The 20,720-nt window shown below is 35.5% G+C and overlaps 3 protein-coding genes across 3 annotated transcripts; 1 reads left to right on the forward strand and 2 right to left on the reverse strand.

Annotated features, from left to right (window-relative positions):
* Positions 1–1,514, forward strand: LOC137582218 (putative tyramine receptor 2). Its single transcript, XM_068296678.1, has 3 exons — positions 1–341; positions 503–799; positions 1,328–1,514. Exons 1-3 carry the CDS (start codon positions 1–3, stop codon positions 1,512–1,514), a joined length of 825 nt encoding a protein of 274 aa, XP_068152779.1.
* An 8,063-nt stretch (positions 1,515–9,577) lies between these two features.
* On the reverse strand, positions 9,578–10,247 carry LOC137582219 (uncharacterized). Its single transcript, XM_068296680.1, has 3 exons — positions 10,227–10,247; positions 9,812–10,129; positions 9,578–9,739 (listed from the first exon to the last, which is right to left on the reverse strand). Exons 1-3 carry the CDS (start codon positions 10,245–10,247, stop codon positions 9,578–9,580), a joined length of 501 nt encoding a protein of 166 aa, XP_068152781.1.
* Positions 10,248–14,906: 4,659 nt separating this feature from the next.
* Positions 14,907–15,564, reverse strand: LOC137582222 (uncharacterized). The gene is made up of 3 exons (XM_068296682.1): positions 15,499–15,564; positions 15,130–15,447; positions 14,907–15,068 (listed from the first exon to the last, which is right to left on the reverse strand). The coding sequence occupies exons 1-3, from the start codon at positions 15,562–15,564 to the stop codon at positions 14,907–14,909; spliced, it is 546 nt and encodes a 181-aa protein (XP_068152783.1).
* Positions 15,565–20,720: the final 5,156 nt, after the last annotated feature.

Here is a 20,720-nt window from a genome sequence, read left to right on the forward strand (position 1 = left end):
ATGTCACAGCCGCAATTGGGTTACCCAACAAATGGCAATGGTGGCAATGGAGGCGGCATCGGAGGTAACGAATCCCCAACAGCTGTGACAAGCAGTAGCTGCACAACTCCTGGCAGTATCTCTAACCTAGTCAATGTAGCCACCATTCAGAGCCAAAGCATGGGCAATCATCAGCTGGAGCACGGAACGACGATGACATCAACGACAACAATGACGGCGGCTACAACAGCAACGTCAGCTTCAGCTAGAGCAACAACAACCACGTCGGGGGAAAGACGCCACAAATTGCGTCCCTTTAAGTTTGCTTTAAATCGCGTTGCCACGCCCACACTCAATTTGCGGTAAGTCGTGAGAGGAGACTGAGAGTAAAAGTAAAGAGCCACTTAGAGAGCCACTTTCAAGCAATTTCCTCAAGAAAATTGTTTAATGATTTTATGATGAAAAATCATTGTTAACTTTGTTTACTTTCTAATTTTTTGTATTCATTTTCACTTCGTTTCAGTTTCCTTAACAATCGCAACAAGCGAAATAGTCTTTCGGCAAATGCTGTGGCCACCGAACAGAAAGCCACCAAAGTCCTGGGATTGGTTTTCTTTACATTTGTTCTGTGCTGGTCGCCTTTCTTTATATTGAACATCATTTTTGCCGCCTGCCCCCAGTGCCAAGTTTCGGAGCATGTGGTCAATACTTGCCTCTGGTTGGGCTATGTCTCCTCAACGATCAATCCGATTATATATACCATATTCAATCGAACTTTTCGAGCTGCTTTCATTCGTCTTCTTAAATGCAATTGTGAGCGGTAAGTAGTGAATGAGAAATAGAGGGGGGAACAGACAAATGCATTGCGGGCGCGGCAGAAGCGTTCCTTTTGTTGCAATTTATTGTGCAAGTGGGAGTAGAGTGCACTAAATTGATGTGCAACGTGACGTATGATTGATTTTAAGGGATTTGTATTTGGCATACGAAATCAATGCGATTGAAAATGAAAGAGGGAACAAGCAGGAAAGCAAAGAAAAGTAGATGAATGAATAGCGATTAGTGTAGCTGGAAAAGTACAGACGACTATTGTGTTATGGGATAAAGCACAATGAAACTTTAGCCAAATCGAATTTCAAGAAACGTTAAATGTTAAAGCACCGAATGGCGAATTCATCGCACGACTTAAATTTTTTCATTGAAAGCCACTGCATTTGACATTGGTAACTCAACCTTTTAATAATGCTGTGGAAAATCAGGGATCTTATCAGGGTAAAAGTGATGAAAGATTCGAATTGTACGGCTTAATGTCCTGTTAATTAACAAATTTTCCATTATCTCTGACTTTCAGATCCGGACGACCATTACGCTTTAGATCCGTTACTGAAGGACGCAGCGCTCTGAGCCTTTGCGCTCCATCGGCCCTGCCGTTGGCCATCTCATTTCAGGGTGCTCCACTTATGACACCATCGACCACAAATGCAACGCCATTGAGTGAGTTTCGCGGCAGTTACACAATCACCGATGATGAATGTTGAAAAGGCCCCAAAACACGAATTTATGGAAGGGGTCATCAGAATATATGAATGAACCTAGAGAATCGATTGAAATTGTATTAGTATCTACTTAGTTGTCAACTACAGGGTGATTTAAGCAAAAATCTAACCATCTAATTAATTATTCACAATCAGAATGCGTTATCCTTTTGTGTAGCAATTGTAATTTAATATTAAGATCGCAAAACTAACCATTCAACATTAATCCATAGCATATCATTCAGTGCACTATAGAGTATGGAGTGTAGACAAGGGGAACAAAGGAAGGAATATTTAACAAAAAATATTGAGCAGACGTGACTGTGTGTACCTGTTTCACCTAAATTCATGCCAAAAATAATCACACTAGTTCTAAGAAAAAAAATAACTGTATTTTTTAAATCAACGCATTTCCTTTATATATATAGAAACTATATATATATAAATACAAATATGTGTATGTGAATAACATATACCTAATGCTAAGTTTTGTTTTTTTTTTTTTTTTTTTTGGAAAACCAGAAAAAAGGCAATCCAACTTAATAAAGGGAAACCTTTCAAAAATGTTTAATGTATATGTAATTCGTAGTTGATGTCAGTTTGTTAGATATGCTTAGCCTATTCCCATTCAATGTCAAGACAGCAGTGCTGTTTCTTCAGTTTCTCATGTGTTGTATGTATTCCATTAGTGACAGGAAAAAAAACACAGCTAAATGATGTTGGTTTAAATAACAAATATGAATAAAAAGAAAATACTCAACTGAAGAAAGCTTTCTTCATGTTGTTCCATTCAACAGAGATGTACTTACGCATGTTTTTTTCAAAGTGACTGTAAAATAACGTGACTCTTACACACATATTGTGTTAGTAAGTTAAGTTCATTCGGCCAACAAGGAAAACCTACAATTGGACTAGGTTCGGCATAATGTGATGGTCTCTGCAACCGATTCCAGATAAGTATTTCTTACCACATCATCGTTTAAGTGCGCTTTTATATCCATAGTGAGCTGTAGCTTACAACTGCGAATAATCGTATATTCAATTTAATATGGATGAATAATTTTGTATAGACTTTAAACTCTGTAAGTTATAATTTTAATGATTCATACTAGCAAATCTACTAACGACATTATCAATCATTTTTAGTCAAAAAAATTACCCAAAATTTTCTCTGCGTCTCATTAGTCATTACGTTTTGCTCTAACGATGTGGTTGAATGAAAACATTTTGGTGCTGTCACTTCTACTGCTATTTTTAGCCAAGAATGTAAGCAGTCTTCCAAATTAATGAAGAATGTTTAATCAAAAAGTTTCACCTTTTGCAGAATGCATTTAAATTTAAGTTTACCAATGTGGCCTGTGAGAGTTTTAATCAAACTTTTATAGTGGTTAACACTTGCCGTCTGAAGGCAATTAATCGAGACAAAACTGTTATCAATATCGAGATAATTTTGAAAGAGATGGTTAACCGTGTCATGGTCAATGGACAAATGTTTAAGAGGGAAAGTGGTTATAAGCCCTGGCTATATAACATAACCACTGAAGGTTGTCAATTCTATAGACGTGCCAATGATCCAGTCATTAAATTGATATTCAATCTCTTTAAATCATATTCAAGCTTCAATCACACTTGCCCGTATTTGCCAGTAAATGCTGCCCATATTCATTTCCTAATCTTAAACTTACAGCTATAATTTTAGGGACCCTTGCGACTCTGGGGTTTCTATTTGATGCCGCAATCGGTGCCGGTTCCATTGCCATCGGGCGATTACTTAGTTGCCGTCAAGTGGTCGGTTCACAATTTTCTGCAACTATCAACGAATGTCTCATTTTCTTTTCAAGAAGACTTTTTGTAATGAATTTTAATGTGATGTTTATCTACCTTATCTTTCTGTCTAAATAATATTCTATTTGGCTGTTTATAGATAAAGAAGTCTAACCTAGTTGAAACTTGTTAGATGAAACTATTTTTATGTACTTGGTTTTTATTTAAAACAATCCAATTTTAGATTTACATAATCGATGATTGAAAAACACATTGCAACCCGATTTCGATTGCCTTCAAGTTGTTTACTTCGCTTACAACTTCCTGGAGTTTACTGGACCTTGACGGGGGACAGCTTACAATTGTCAATAGTGGGCGTCTTTTGATGCATTTGCCACACACATAGACACACAGACACAATCGCCATGTGTCAGGCCTGAGGCATATCTAATCAAAGTCTGTGAGTGTTGGGAGGTCTTAAGTGCTTTAGGCCACCCACTGACAGGCACCGAATGACTCAAACTCCCCAACCCACACTTACACAACTTGGCGACAATAATCATGAAAATGTGGAAAACCCAAGCTGATGTGTGGGAGGACGTATAGGAGGAAGGCAAAGGAACTGAGTGTGCGTGTGCTAGTCATAAATGTCATGAAAATTGCATTATTACCCTGAATTTAATGCAATTCCAATGCTTTTATGGCCAAGACAAGCATCAGCTGCAACAGCAACCCAGAAATCTCCGAAAACTGTGAGTCAAAAATGTGCAGCTTTTTTCCATCAAGCGGAACTGAAGCGGAAATTTCAAATTAAAGACTCTTTAAGATGTGGCAGCTATGTGAACTTTGTGTTGCATATCTTAAAGGGCCAAAGCAATAGTAACACAAAAGTCGGGGAAAAATCAACCACAAAATGGAAACGAAAGCGCACGGTCAATAAGAAAAGGCGATGAGCAAGATGCAACCAAGTACAAGGATGACAACAACAAAGTTAAGTTTACAATTAAGTTGCACATTGCTGACTGCTGTTGTTTATGGCTTAGACAAAGAAATAGACGAGAGCGAAGAAATGGAGAAAAATAGGGAGAGAAGTAGACCAGATAGAGTTGCAGAAGGGGAAGCGTGAAATTGATTGCACCGCTGGCATTTTATGTACATTTTGAAATTCCAAGACCTTAAGTAGGCTACATACATATAGCTAATTGGATTTATTTGCATTTTATTTGCCTAGCACACAGCAATTCCAAAATCACAGACATAAAACAAATGCTGATCACTCAATTGTTTATTCAAGCACATTTTCTTATATGAGGGAAAGCCTATTGAGTGAAAACGTAAGTGAACGTGTGTACTGTATGGACTTATTTATTATGCCACACACGCACACATACATACACGCTCACACACACACACACACAAAGAGAAATACTTTTATGTCACTCATTCAACAACACTTTGACGCTTCATTACGCCCAAGGAGGGAAAACGCTTGGGAGGAGACCTGATTACAATACAAAAGTCATTCGGGATAGCAAAAAACTTTCTCCGGCAAGTTACCAAAAACGTTTTCTCTATAAAAACTTAAGAAAAATTGACAAGAATAAAATTATATAGAATCTGAACTGGAAAGAAAACAATGAGAAATATACAAAAGTCAGAAAGTTTTAGAAAATAAGACTAATGACGAAAAAATAGTAAGACACAACAGAAAGTGATGGGAAATGTAGAAGAAATCAAAAGTCTGCTAACTCTACTTACTGTTCTGACGATATTTGCTTAAAATTAGCAAAAAAAAATTGTTGCATTATCAATACATTATTAGTTTAAATAATTAAAACAGAAAACTCCTCTTGATAAAAGAAAAACTGGTCCTGATTTGAGCAAAATACATTTTAAGCTGTCAAATTTTGCCCTTATCTATTTTCTTCTTATTCATTGTTTCGCTCTCTCTCTCTCTCTCTCTCTCTCTCTCCCTCTCTCTCTATGTCAGCCTGTCACAAGCTTCAAAGAAGAAGATGGAAATAGTAAACAACTTACAAACAATAGCAAAACAGGGCGTATAGGTACATAAGTGAGGGGAAATGAATGAGAGGCCAGAACGAACTGAAGATGATGGAAAACGGGATGGATGTGATGGCCAAAGCCTGCCTGTCGTTTGTTGTTGTTGATTTTGGCACGCTTTTCTCTTATGTTGTTTTTCCAGTCAATGTTTGTGTTTACTCTCTCAACGTGTACGTGCCATTAAGCCAATCCTCCTGAGTCGCATGAAAATCCTTGTTAGTCATGTATGTAATTGATAAAAGGATTTTCTAAGCTCAAGCTAAATTCTCATCCCAGATGATTAACAAAGTCACATCACATACCCACCGCGAATAGAAATAGAAATGAAAAATTTATGACCACAACTAGCGTTAGTTCCCACTTGACGAATTAAATGCAGCGTCTTGCCACAAAATGGTTTTTCTTTTGGCCTTGTAATCCCTTACGAAAAAGGACTCAAGATTTTTCATGCCCTTTTTGCACACCTTCCATCACCGTCTTCCTCTCTCTCTCTCCCTCTCTCTGATTTCCCTGCCCTGTGTGCAGATTAGTCAAATTGGTTTTTCCGCCACAGAACCAGCCCTAAGTTGAAAACGTGATGGGCCAAGTTATTTACTTTAAGCCCGCGGAGCCATTTACATGGGTAGACAACGGAATGCTGCCGTTTTACGCTGACAAACTGTTATTTGTTGAGTGTTTGGAGGGTTGTGGGTAGTTAGAGCAACTATATTTTTCTAAATGTTAGTTAGCCGAAACTTTTTAAGTGGGTCTCCTCAAAAAGAGAGGCAAGTCAGTAATTCAAACATAACACTTTTCGTCTAATCTTAGTTTTTTCATATTAATCGTGGCCTTTTCCAATTTTTACCCTTGGAGTCTTTATAATAGCTAAATACTGATGGGTAATTGTAAAACAATCAGAAATTTCATTGAAGCATAACACAAGATTCCATTTGAAACGATGAGTAAGGAATGCTGGTAATATGTGAGTAGATTATCCGAATCAAAATCAAATCATCAGTAATTTTCGTAACATGCGATTAAGTTTCTGTCGCTGCAATTAAAAATCAATAAAAACAGATAACTATCAAATAAACGCACCCAATTATTAGTCTAGTATATATCGGTGTATTTAAAGATCAAAGGTATGATACCTTAAAAAATGTATGAAATAATTATTGCATTGGCCATTCATAAGGTTCTAAGTGCTCAAACCTTTGCCAACATTTGATTAATTAGTTGTGAGAGTAAACCAATTACTCATCAAAATAAAGTTTACAACTCCATTTATTGATCAATAAGATTTTCCACAAATTGAAAACTTGCATTCGTATCAAATTGCAATCTTTTATCAAGATACCAGCCTAAAGCCAACTTGTAGTCCCCAGTGGGAAGTGGTAGCTTAAGCAGTTCTGGTCTTAAGTAAAACCCTTCAACAATTTGCGGACCCTGCAAGTAATGTAAGTAATCGTAAATATGAAAATAAATTCAGACGACTTACCATATAGGGACATGTGTGATTAAAGTTGGTGAACTCCAGGAAAAGGCCCATTAACATTTTGATAGCTGGATTATAGGGTTTTTTAAAATACCGACACAAGTCTACTCTTGTGTTTATTAAGAATGGCTTATAACCACTGGCCCTCTTGAACAATTGGCCATGCAGATCAAGTTTATAAACTGGGTGTAAGACAGTTCCATTGAAATAAAATGCCGTCACATCACGTCTTAAGGCCTTCAATCGACACTTGTGTATCAAGAACCAGGATTCATTATAGCTTCGGCACTCCATGTTTGTCAATTTGAATATGACGGCATCCTTCAGAGACAAATTAATTGTATTAAAAAATAATATTTATAGAAAATATGAAAGGACTTACATTGGAGACAATTTTAATAATCACAAAAACAGCGAAGACGCCGAAAATGTAAAGGATGCGCTCCATTTTTTACGTTTCGAGAATTCTACTTTCTGTAAACAGTTTTAGATATAGCACAGCTTATATAAGAGGTATCTCAGATTGTTTCGCTCGAGTCAATTTGATAATCGGTTTAAAATTGTTCTTTCAAAATTATTTTCATTTTGTAAAATTGCTTTATAGCAATGTATTACAATATGACAATTCCTCGAATAATTGATCAAATATATAAGTGAAGCAAACCTCGAAAGTTCAAGGTTTAATCAAAATACCGATTTTTAAATATACTAGAATTGTTCCATGTTGTTCGAGGAAAGACAAAGAAGCAAAGCGATTTACGTTCCTTCTTTTCCTATAACTACCTTCGTTATTAAACAAAGCTTACATGCTAACAAAGGTCTCGGTTTTTGCTATTTTATTCACAGCTCTATTACATGTTCTACAAATTGAAAACTTGTGTGTTTATCAAATAAGATTTATAGCCACTGATCTTTTAAAACAATTGGCCATGCAGACCTAAACTATTGGCTGGATATAAAAGGTTCCACTGAAATTTCATTGTGTTAGTTTGAATAATATCCTTATGGACACATATTTTTGACAACTTTCCTTGCTACTATATTCAGATGATATTGAGTTTCCTAAAAGCGGCTCGGCCAGAAAGAGAAGAATGTTTTTTTATGAACTACTACCTACTCCTAGTTCCTAAATTAGTTAAATATTATGGATGTACATATATTTGTATTATTGGCCTCTAAAGTTATATACTTGCCACGAACAAATTCGTAGGGTCTTAAACTCCATTTTAATCTAACACAAAACGTCTTTATTTACGCTTTAGCTTAAGTATATATTCTTGATCAGCATCAACAGCCAAGTCGATTTGTCCGTACAAACACCTTGATCTCGGAAACTATAAGAGCTATAGCTCCCAAATTTGGTACACAGACTTCTTTAGTATCTAGAATGACCAAGTTTATTTAAAATTTTTGTCACGCCCCCTTATGTCGCCGCTATTTAAATAATACTGATACTCTTGAAAAGTATGAATACACGCTCAGTAAACTATAACAGCTAGAGACAACGAATTTTGGCCGAAGACGGCGCTAGAGTGCGCCTGTGCTTGTAAGAGTAAGCGAGATATACATTGTACATACATTTCATATTAGAAATTAAAAACGTTTTCTTTACTTGGTGCATGGTATACCGAAGTCGGAAAGACGACTTACTTACATCATTTAATTACATATGAATTAAAGACTTTCAGAATGAATTGTCACTGGTCAATTAAATTTTCCACAAATTGGAAACTTGCATTTGTCTCAAATTGCAGTCTCTTATCAAGATACCAGCCCAAAGCCAACTTGTAGTCCCCAGTGGGTAGCGGTAATGGAAACATTTCTGGTCTTAAATAAAAACCTTCGACAATCTGTGGACCCTGATGGAAATATACAAACAATAATGACCGTACGAATTCAAATAATATTCAAAAGGCTCACCATATAGAGACATGTGTGTTTAAAGTTGGTGAACTCCAAGAAGAGGCTCATTAACATTTTAGCAGCTGAATTATAGGCGCTTTTAAAATACCGACACAAGTCTACTCTTGTGTTTATTAAGAATGGCATATAACCACTGGCCCTCTTGAACAATTGGAAGTGGAGATCGATTTTATAAACTGGGTGTAAGACAAGTTTCAGACACTCCATGTTTGTCAATTTAAAAACGACGGCATCCTTTCGATTCATTTAATTTATCGTAAAAGTTTCTTTGAAAAGTTTGAAAAAGGACTTACATTCAGTTCGAGTTTTAAGCTCACAAAAACAACCAAGATTCCGAGCACGAGAAGGATTTGCTTCATCCTAGGGGACTTAATCGACTGAAAAGAGTTTCAAATAGATCAGAGCTTATATAAGAGCTAGATCCGTTTGTTTCGCTTGAGTCGACTTGATAATTAGATAACATGTGTACATAATTTATACTCTAGCAATAATCGGCCACACACTACCACGGAACAAGAGAGCCATTTTGAGGGTAGTAAAATTTACAAGGGTGTTCAAAATTCGAGGTTTTCTAGTACAGCGTCATTAATTGCATTATCAACTGCTTCAAAGATGAATCCAACGATTTGATAATGACAAAATACTTAACTTCTCATTAGTGTCTCATTACAAGTTTTATGCTCAAATAGTTTAGCTCCTGCTAATATTCAGTAAGATAAGTGAAAGTTTATAGATGGCAAAAGGAGATAATCATAAATACGGAATGTATATTTCCAATTACAGCTTTAAAAATTCTAATCAATTTACTATTATACACTTTTTAAGATAATAATTAAACTTCTTTTTATTGGTCAATTAGATTTTCTACAAATTCGAAACTTGCATTTGTATCAAATTGCAATTTCTTGTTGACGTACCATCTTAAGGCCAATTTATACTCGCCTGTCGGAAGAGGCAGCTTGAACATTTCTGGTCTCAAATAGAAGCCGTCAACAATCTGGTCACCCTGACAAAATAATATTAAATATTGAATTTTATAAAGCATATTAATAGAAAAAAACACGTTAAAAACTCTTACCACATAGGGACACGTGTGATTGAAGTTGGTGAAATCCAAAAAGAGGTCCATTAGCGTTCGCGAAAGAGCGTTATAGGGTTTTCGAAAATATCGACACATGTCTATATCCGTGTTTATTAAAAATGGTTTATAACCGCTCGCTCTTTTAAACAATTGTCCATGGAGATGTAAATCATATACTGGCTCTGACGCTGTTCCATTGAAATAAAACGCAGCTACATTGCGTCTCAGGGCCTTCAAGCGGCATTTGTGGATCACGAACCAGGTCTCATTGTAGCTCAGGCACTCCATGTTTGTCAGTTTAAAGATGACGGCATCCTAGAGATACAATTATTTTGGAAATACGTATTCAGGACTTAAAAGGACTTACCTTCGGATCTACATAAAAACACAAAATAAGAGCAGAGACACACACCATAAGAATGATGCGCCTCATTCTGAAGCAATTGTAATGATCAAACTATCTCGAGAGTGTTTAAAAACCGCCTTATATAAGATCTATTTTCAATCATCTCGCTTGATTACTTCTCGGGTTATTAAAATCTTTACAGCATACTCGTAGTTTATACACTAACAATAATATTACAACTATTTTACAATTAACTACAATCAGAAACTCTTGAATTGTTTTACTTTAGTCAATCTGCTTTGGATTCCCTTTCTTTTAGTTGTCATAAAAAAATTAACTGAATTAAACGTTATGAAAGTGAACGTTTTCGTGGTCAAACAATTTTTAAGGGCATTTAAACTTTCTTTTAGTGTTCGGCTTTTTTGTTAATGACCAAATGACAGTACTATCGTTAGTTCGTAGCATAATTATTTATAGTTTATTACTCCTAAACATTATTTAATGATTTATTGAATTCAGTTCGAATTGAGAACTTGCATTTGACCCTACACTTTGGTTTTTAATTTAGAAATAAGTACAAAAACTAAATACCAAATTAACTAACTTTGGCCGTGACGAAGTTTTGTATACCCTTGCAAAAATGTTACATATATTAATTTTGGTCAGAAGAGTGCAACGTATAGAAGGAAGCATCTCCGACCATATAAAGTGTATCTTTCCTCGTCCTCATAGAGCAAGCGGGTTGGAATTTTGCAAGTAGGCTAGTGTATCTTCACAGTTTGTATCACTCGGATTCAGCCGGATCGAAAAACTATCGAAAAACTATATCATATCGGCAAAGTCACGAACATTTCTCAAACGCTTAGTTGTTTTCTAAGCTACAAAGTCACTATTCGTGCTATATACATATACATATAGCTTCTTATATACCCTTTTTGCAAGGGTATAAAAACTAGCTTCGGATATGCCGATGTTTATATACCCTTGCAGTTTTTTGATCCGTGTGTCCAAACACAAACAAACAGAACCTTTAAATAATCACTCTGTCCGTTTCTATTGTTTGGTCTTTGCTCAACCCCTTTGCAAGCCATTTGCATGTGTACAAGCATATGTATATCAGTGATAGGTGCACACATACATATGAACCTACAGTTTAGGAAGCCTTTCGTCTGTCCTTGGGTTTCCGAGAAATAACTAATTAGGCCCCTTTATCCGATATTATTGAAGTTCGGGGGTTATGTTTTTTCACTGTAAAAGTACAGGCTGTGGATCTCTCTTAAAGATACATGCAGAAAGGAACAGGTATTTATACTTTATAGGGTCGGAAATGTCGCCTTTTTGTATAATCTGCAAGGGTATTAGAAGAGTTTTCAAAATACAATTGGAAATCGTACAATGACATAGTTAATGAAAATGTAAAAATTAAATTCCAAAATTTAAACGAAGAAATTAGAAGATTTATTTTTTGAATATATGTCAATGCAAAGATAATCAGTGAGCTACTTTGAATGTTGTTCGAGGTTAGTAGGATGGTTTTTTCTTTGGTTTGTTAGATTTTCAAAAACAAGCCATAAATTAAAATTGGAAAGTTGAAAATAATAGCTTGAATACTGTGGTAAGACAAATCACTCATAATAAAATGGAATTAAAATGAATGTACAATCAACTTTCTAAATCAATACTTTTTTTACTGATGGATGCTTCTGCTTCGCTTTAATTCCTTTGATAATTATATTTGATAGTCCAAATACTCATCAAAAACTAATTTTACGGCTATTTGGCTTGGCGCTCTGAGTTTATTAGAGGTAATGATAGGAGGGTAATAACCAGGCGTCTTTTTAAATGAAACTTATTCGCTCGTTTAACGGTTTTCTGTGTAAAACGTTGGAACCAACAAAGCCTACTTAAAGAAGAAAAAATTTTCATACAATATCTTTTGTCGTTCATATTTTCACTGATCTATTAGGTTTTCCACGAATTGGAAGCTCAGATTCGTATCGAATTGCAATCTCTTGTCATAGGACCAGCGCAAAGTTAATTTGTAGTCCCCAGTGGGAAATGGTAGTCGTAACATGTCTGGTCTTAAATAGAATCCGTCAATGATTTTTGAGCCCTAATGGGAAAAATAAACGAAGCGTGATCGAACAAAGACCAAAGAAAGTACTAACTCTTACCACATATGGACATGAGTGATTAAAGTTGGTGAATTCCAAGAACAAGTTTGCTACTAATATTGCTATTGGATTATACGGCTTATCAACGAATCGGCAGGCGTCTATATTGGCTTTCAAAAGCCAAGGCATATAGACATTTGCCTTTTTATACAATTGTCCTTTAACGGATATGTCATAGGCTGGATGTTTCACTGTTCCATTGAAATAAAAAGCTGTCTTATCGCGGCCTAACGCTTTTAAAATACCGACACAAGTCTACTCTTGTGTTTATTAAGAATGGCATATAACCACTGGCCCTCTTGAACAATTGGAAGTGGAGATCGATTTTATAAACTGGGTGTAAGACAAGTTTCAGACACTCCATGTTTGTCAATTTAAAAACGACGGCATCCTTTCGATTCATTTAATTTATCGTAAAAGTTTCTTTGAAAAGTTTGAAAAAGGACTTACATTCAGTTCGAGTTTTAAGCTCACAAAAACAACCAAGATTCCGAGCACGAGAAGGATTTGCTTCATCCTAGGGGACTTAATCGACTGAAAAGAGTTTCAAATAGATCAGAGCTTATATAAGAGCTAGATCCGTTTGTTTCGCTTGAGTCGACTTGATAATTAGATAACATGTGTACATAGCAATAATCGGCCACACACTACCACGGAACAAGAGAGCCATTTTGAGGGTAGTAAAATTTACAAGGGTGTTCAAAATTCGAGGTTTTCTAGTACAGCGTCATTAATTGCATTATCAACTGCTTCAAAGATGAATCCAACGATTTGATAATGACAAAATACTTAACTTCTCATTAGTGTCTCATTACAAGTTTTATGCTCAAATAGTTTAGCTCCTGCTAATATTCAGTAAGATAAGTGAAAGTTTATAGATGGCAAAAGGAGATAATCATAAATACGGAATGTATATTTCCAATTACAGCTTTAAAAATTCTAATCAATTTACTATTATACACTTTTTAAGATAATAATTAAACTTCTTTTTATTGGTCAATTAGATTTTCTACAAATTCGAAACTTGCATTTGTATCAAATTGCAATTTCTTGTTGACGTACCATCTTAAGGCCAATTTATACTCGCCTGTCGGAAGAGGCAGCTTGAACATTTCTGGTCTCAAATAGAAGCCGTCAACAATCTGGTCACCCTGACAAAATAATATTAAATATTGAATTTTATAAAGCATATTAATAGAAAAAAACACGTTAAAAACTCTTACCACATAGGGACACGTGTGATTGAAGTTGGTGAAATCCAAAAAGAGGTCCATTAGCGTTCGCGAAAGAGCGTTATAGGGTTTTCGAAAATATCGACACATGTCTATATCCGTGTTTATTAAAAATGGTTTATAACCGCTCGCTCTTTTAAACAATTGTCCATGGAGATGTAAATCATATACTGGCTCTGACGCTGTTCCATTGAAATAAAACGCAGCTACATTGCGTCTCAGGGCCTTCAAGCGGCATTTGTGGATCACGAACCAGTTGTTTTCTAAGCTACAAAGTCACTATTCGTGCTATATACATATACATATAGCTTCTTATATACCCTTTTTGCAAGGGTATAAAAACTAGCTTCGGATATGCCGATGTTTATATACCCTTGCAGTTTTTTGATCCGTGTGTCCAAACACAAACAAACAGAACCTTTAAATAATCACTCTGTCCGTTTCTATTGTTTGGTCTTTGCTCAACCCCTTTGCAAGCCATTTGCATGTGTACAAGCATATGTATATCAGTGATAGGTGCACACATACATATGAACCTACAGTTTAGGAAGCCTTTCGTCTGTCCTTGGGTTTCCGAGAAATAACTAATTAGGCCCCTTTATCCGATATTATTGAAGTTCGGGGGTTATGTTTTTTCACTGTAAAAGTACAGGCTGTGGATCTCTCTTAAAGATACATGCAGAAAGGAACAGTTATATACTTTATAAGGTCGGAAATGTCGCCTTTTTGTATAATCTGCAAGGGTATTAGAAGAGTTTTGAAAATACAATTGGAAATCGTACAATGACATAGTTAATGAAAATGTAAAAGTTAAATTCCAAAATTTAAACGAAGAAATTAGAAGATTTATTTTTTGAATATATGTCAATGCAAAGATAATCAGTGAGCTACTTTGAATGTTGTTCGAGGTTAGTAGGATGGTTTTTTCTTTGGTTTGTTAGATTTTCAAAAACAAGCCATAAATTAAAATTGGAAAGTTGAAAATAATAGCTTGAATACTGTGGTAAGACAAATCACTCATAATAAAATGGAATTAAAATGAATGTACAATCAACTTTCTAAATCAATACTTTTTTTTACTGATGGATGCTTCTGCTTCGCTTTAATTCCTTTGATAATTATATTTGATAGTCCAAATACTCATCAAAAACTAATTTTACGGCTATTTGGCTTGGCGCTCTGAGTTTATTAGAGGTAATGATAGGAGGGTAATAACCAGGCGTCTTTTTAAATGAAACTTATTCGCTCGTTTAACGGTTTTCTGTGTAAAACGTTGGAACCAACAAAGCCTACTTAAAGAAGAAAAAATTTTCATACAATATCTTTTGTCGTTCATATTTTCACTGATCTATTAGGTTTTCCACGAATTGGAAGCTCAGATTCGTATCGAATTGCAATCTCTTGTCATAGGACCAGCGCAAAGTTAATTTGTAGTCCCCAGTGGGAAATGGTAGTCGTAACATGTCTGGTCTTAAATAGAATCCGTCAATGATTTTTGAGCCCTAATGGGAAAAATAAACGAAGCGTGATCGAACAAAGACCAAAGAAAGTACTAACTCTTACCACATATGGACATGAGTGATTAAAGTTGGTGAATTCCAAGAACAAGTTTGCTACTAATATTGCTATTGGATTATACGGCTTATCAACGAATCGGCAGGCGTCTATATTGGCTTTCAAAAGCCAAGGCATATAGACATTTGCCTTTTTATACAATTGTCCTTTAACGGATATGTCATAGGCTGGATGTTTCACTGTTCCATTGAAATAAAAAGCTGTCTTATCGCGGCCTAACGCTTTCAATCTACACTTGTTGATCACTATCCATGACTCATTGTAGCTCTTGCAGACGGCATTTGTTAATTTAAAGATGACAGCTTCCTGCAGATAGTGCACAGTTATTTCAGTTATTCCTTTTCGAGCAAGACTTACACCGAATGGACGATGATAGCTCACAAAGAGGCCAAGTATACCGATGGCAATAATCAGTGTCCGCATTCTGGTTGGTTTTGAATGGTGTCTAGCACTCGGAGGGCTGCCCAGTCTGATTGTTGTTTTTATTGAACCGCCGCAGTTCTGCTTGAATTATTTTAGTAATTTGGATAAATATTGAGTAACGAACTTTTAATTGGTTTTAAGTTAATGTTTACAGATCCAGTTGACACAAAATATGTATAAATCGAAGGGGGCAAGAATTGAATAAATATGTACATTATCTGGTCAAATTGTTCTTGCAAAAAAATCGATTATTTTCACTTTTTACATATTTAGGCATTGTAAAACTAACACAAAAATATATAATCTTAGTTGCAGTTTTTCAAAATGATCAAGCATCGACTCAAATGATTCCCTGATCAATTAGATTCTCCACAAATTGAAAGCTGACATTTGTATCAAATTGCAATCGCTTATGATAGGACCAACGCATGGTCAATTTGTAGTCCCCAGTGGGAAAGGGTAATCGTAACAGTTCTGGTCGTAAATAAAATCCGTCAACGATTTTCGAACCCTGTTAAAAAATACAAGAAACAGAATTAAAACCCTAATTCAGAAAATGATTTCTTACCACATATGGACATGTGTGATTAAAGTTGGTAAAGTCTAAAAACAACTTTGATATCATAATTGCAGTTGGATTGTACGGCTTCGCCATGAATCGACAACAATCTAAGTCGACCTTAATTAACCAAGGGAGATAAACATTGGCCTTCTTGAACATTTGCAAGTTAACGGATACATCATAAGTTGGATGTTTCACTGTTCCGTTGAAATAAAAGGCTATTCTATCGCGTCTTAATGCCTTCAATCTGCACTTGTTGATCACTATCCAGGACTCATTGTAGCTTTTACAGACTGCGTTAGTTAATTTAAAGATGACGGCATCCTAAAGAAACAGACAAATTTTGCATCACAAATGATTCACCAAATTGCTGCAAACTTACATTGTATGGTATAACCAAAGCCATAAAGCTGGCAAATAAACCGGTCACAAGTATAATCGACCGCATATTAAGAAGCTTCAAATTCAATTGTATTCATGGCTTTAGATAGATTTCAATAACAACTGGGCTCGAAGTTTACACGCATCAGTAACATGTTACGCCTGAATTGAATTTAATGGGCACCTAATGCCATCGTTAGTTTGTGGATCTAAATGTCCAATGCCTATACAATACTACATAATCTACTCCAACTACAAATAGAAGGTTTATCCAAAAATCTCAGAAAACCCTTGAAAACGTTTCGCCTACTGGCGAAATTGAACTTGACTTACATATGAATTTGATTTAAACCCAAAAAATGTAACTTCATATCAAAAATTCAATTAGCAAATTAATTAGACAAAAGATTTCATACATAAATTTGTTATAAAACAAAAAAGAGTTCTTTATTGAATTCCTTTTAAATTATCTTTACTTCACCTTTTTAAGGATGTTTAAATCAAAACAAATAGATAATTTTCTTTCGGTAAAAGCAAATGGATTTGATTTATTTACTGATCAATTAGGTTTTCCACAAATTGAAAGCTTATATTCGTATCAAATGTTAATTGCTTATGATAGGACCAACGCATGGTCAATTTGTAATCACCAGTGGGAACTGGTAGCCGTAATAATTCAGGTCGCAAATACGCGCCATCAACAATTTTGGGGCCCTAAGAAAAAAGAAAAAGAATTAGTGAACAATTAAAGCTGTGTTTTAGAGAATTATCCTACCACATATGGACAAGTATGATTGAAGTTGGTAAAATCTAAGAACAATCTTATTATCACAATCGCAGTTGGATTGTAGGGTTTCCTCAAAAAACGACAGCAATCTAAATCGAAATTAATCAACCATGGGTGATATCCATTGGCCCTCTTGAATATTTGCATGTGAACGGATACATCATAAGTTGGATGTTTGACCGTTCCGTTGAAATAAAAGGCTGTTCTATCGCGTCTTAATGCCTTCAATCTGCACTTGTTGATCACTATCCAGGACTCATTGTAGCTTTTGCAGACTGCGTTCGTTAGTTTAAAGATGACGGCATCCTGAATAAACAGTTAAGTTTTGCATTACAAATGATTTACCAAATTGTTGCAAACTTACGTTGTATGAAATAAGAAAAAAACCAAAAATGGCAAAAAACCCGACCACAAGAATAATAGACCGCATATTAAAAAGCTTCGAATTCTATTACATTAATGATTCATTGATACAATTCAATATAACTGCGTCCGATGCTTAGACATATCAGTGGCCAGTTATGCTTGAATTGATTCGATGCTGAAAATACTCTTAGAATAAAACTAACTTATGACTATTACATTGCTTGAACTACGGCTTTATGAAAATCTTAAAAGGAGAGCTCTTTCAAAAAGAATTTTAAAGGTTAGCTCACCATAAAATGAAATATTGCAATCCAACGAGAGCTAAATTCCATCAATAAAGTCCAAAGTGGATTCGATATATGGCTTGTGGATTCAATAGTGTATAACCGATGCGACAATGCTGAAATCTCCCAAAAGTATTTTAATTGAGTTTTAATCTTTTTTACAAACATTTAAATGACAACGTTGATAATATGCCTATATCCTGGATTATTTAAAATATATATATTGCATTGTATTCACATGATACAGTCGTCTCTCGTTAATAAAAACTTGGGATACCTCGGAACTCGTTTATTTGAAGAAACTCACAATTGCCAATTTTCTCGTTGTGTTAGTTGGACTTTCGACTCTTACAGCATACAGAAAAGAACCATCAAAGATACCAGTAGTTGACATAGGCGCAGTTTGTTTTTCTGACTATGTTTAAGTGGATGGACATGTTGCTGCCTTACTGGATAATTCCAAGTTTTATTATCTTTCGATAATTCACGATATTTTAAGTGCGAATAGGGTAACGAGAGTCGACTGTATTATACATATTTACGTATATAATGTGTATAGGTATGTTAAAGTTCACACAGCGATTTGATTTTATTACTATTGAATTGATAGCTAGTCTCATTAGTTGTATAGTTTTCCATTTAATTTTCCATTAACTAATCGAATGTTTGTAAATTGCAGAATGACGTAATCGGATGGACATATGTATGTACCAATATTTATTGTTAACTATGTATTTTTCATAAGGTTAAGGTTACAATCAAGGACACCTTGTTGTAAACAAATAAACAAATTGTCTTCTCATTGATCGATTAGATTTTCCACAAATTGAAAACTTGCATTTGTATCAAACAACAGTTTCTTGTTCACGTACCAACCCATGGTCAATTTGTAGTCGCCAGTGGGAAGTGGGAGCTTGAAAATTTCTGGTCTCAAGTAAAATCCATCAACAATCTGGTCACCCTGTGCAATGAAATTGAAATACATATTTTTAAAAGGTAGCTCCACATTAAAAACCCTTACCACATAAGGACATGTGTGATTGAGGTTGGTAAAGTCCAAAAAGAGTTCCATTATAGTCCTGGAAATCGGATTATAAGGGTTTCGGAAGTATCGACACATATCTATATCTGTATTAATCAAAAATGGTTTATATCCGCTGGCCCTTTTAAGCAGTTGAGCACGGAGATGTAAATTAAATGCTGGATAATATGCTGTTCCGTTGAAATAAAACGCTGTTACATCGCGTCTCAGGGCCTTTAAGCGGCATTTGTGGATTACGAACCAAGTCTCATTGTAGCTCAGACACTCCATGTTTGTCAGTTTAAAGATGACGGCATCCTAGAGAAACAATTATGTTTCAAGAAAATTATTATTTACGATTTACAAAAACTTACATTCGAGCGGAGATAAAAACACAAGAAAATTGCAAAAATGCCAAAAAGCAGCCAGGTTCGTTTCATTCTATAAAATGGTTTTTAAAGGGTTTTAGATAAAGCCAGCTATATAAGATCTGTTTCATGGACTCGCCTGAGACTATTTGGGTTGGTGACTACACTGATGGCTTAATACTCATTGATTATACGCTGCACATAAACGTTTGGCAATTAGCGCAATTTTGCATGTCATAGGAAAGTTCCATGCATGAACGAGTAGTTTAATCCTCGTTTAAATGTACTGGCAAACATGAAATGCCTATTAAGTACTTCCGGCTAATGTTTGGTTGATTAATTTTAATACGATCGCCCTTTGGAACAACTAATTTTTGCTGCATTGACGTGAGTTTCATTGAAATCGCTTTTCATTTTTAGGCACAAATTGCAGAAACCTTTTCGAATGGTCATTACTTAAGCTCAACAGATTGTTGGAAGTCCTTCGGATTCCTACAGCCTTTTACCTTTAACGGAAAGGGTCCAGTCATAAATTGTTCTCGGCTTAAAATTGAATATGGTCTAATTAGGCGCCGCCCTTGACACAAGAACAAGCGACAACCGAATCGGTATAGGGCTGAGAAATCCGGGTTCGGGCCACATTTGCTAATTGCATATAAATTGTTAAATGCTTTTAACAGCTGTTTTGGGGGCAACAAGAAAGAAAAGGTTTAATGACACGCAGCGTCAACGAAGGCAAACACAACATGCCCATCCAACCACATGTCAAAAGGATTGCTGCACCCCAATTAGCAAGGAAGCGCAACAAATGACCAATTTAATGTTAATTAGCGGGCAATCCGATGTCTTGCTTGATTACCTAAGATTGCTGTAACACAGTTAGCCACTTATAGACATAGATAGATAGAGACAGTGAGAGGGAGAGAGGGAGAGAGAGAAATTGTAATTCGGTTGAGAACGGCAAATGATGTTCTTGTCAATCAGCCTAAAATTGAAGATGCTGACAATGGGATTTAATTAAAGTCCTATCCTTCTTCTCATCTACTCGCTGGCCTTGTGGTGGCGTTCACACACCATCAAGGCGGTTGACCCAAATCAGGATCTGAAACTCCTCCTTTAAGCAAGAGGCAATCAATCACAGAAATTAAAAATATTCATTCAGAAACCGAGCGACCAATGTGAAACACAAAAGAAATCACATTCTAAAATTGAGTTGAAAAGGGAAAGCAAAACGAAACCCAAAAAATGGAATAAAATAGATTCATCTTTGTGTCCTACATGGAAAGGGTTGGGTACAAAAAGAACTACTGCTTGGAACTTGCTTACTTTTTTTTCAGACGAAATAGCATCAAATCAAACCGTGACAAAATTTCTTGTCTTGTCCTTT

This window comes from Drosophila tropicalis, unplaced genomic scaffold (assembly GCF_018151085.1).
Source record: "Drosophila tropicalis isolate 14030-0801.00 unplaced genomic scaffold, ASM1815108v1 contig_859, whole genome shotgun sequence".
In the NCBI taxonomy this organism is placed as follows: Eukaryota; Metazoa; Arthropoda; class Insecta; order Diptera; family Drosophilidae; genus Drosophila; species Drosophila tropicalis.

Excerpts from the sequence above, each read along its gene's own strand:
- LOC137582222 (XM_068296682.1), bottom strand. The coding sequence starts at position 15,564 with ATGCGGACACTGATTATTGCCATCGGTATACTTGGCCTCTTTGTGAGC. Across the intron at positions 15,448-15,498 it reads GCTATCATCGTCCATTCGGT|GAAGCTGTCATCTTTAAATT; the intron begins GTAAGTCTTGCT and ends CACTATCTGCAG. Across the intron at positions 15,069-15,129 it reads ATCACTCATGTCCATATGTG|GGCTCAAAAATCATTGACGG; the intron begins GTAAGAGTTAGT and ends TTTTCCCATTAG.
- LOC137582218 (XM_068296678.1), top strand. The coding sequence starts at position 1 with ATGTCACAGCCGCAATTGGGTTACCCAACAAATGGCAATGGTGGCAAT. Across the intron at positions 342-502 it reads ACGCCCACACTCAATTTGCG|TTTCCTTAACAATCGCAACA; the intron begins GTAAGTCGTGAG and ends ACTTCGTTTCAG. Across the intron at positions 800-1,327 it reads CTTAAATGCAATTGTGAGCG|ATCCGGACGACCATTACGCT; the intron begins GTAAGTAGTGAA and ends TCTGACTTTCAG.
- LOC137582219 (XM_068296680.1), bottom strand. The coding sequence starts at position 10,247 with ATGAGGCGCATCATTCTTATG. Across the intron at positions 10,130-10,226 it reads TGAGGCGCATCATTCTTATG|GATGCCGTCATCTTTAAACT; the intron begins GTGTGTGTCTCT and ends TTGTATCTCTAG. Across the intron at positions 9,740-9,811 it reads ATCACACGTGTCCCTATGTG|GGTGACCAGATTGTTGACGG; the intron begins GTAAGAGTTTTT and ends TTATTTTGTCAG.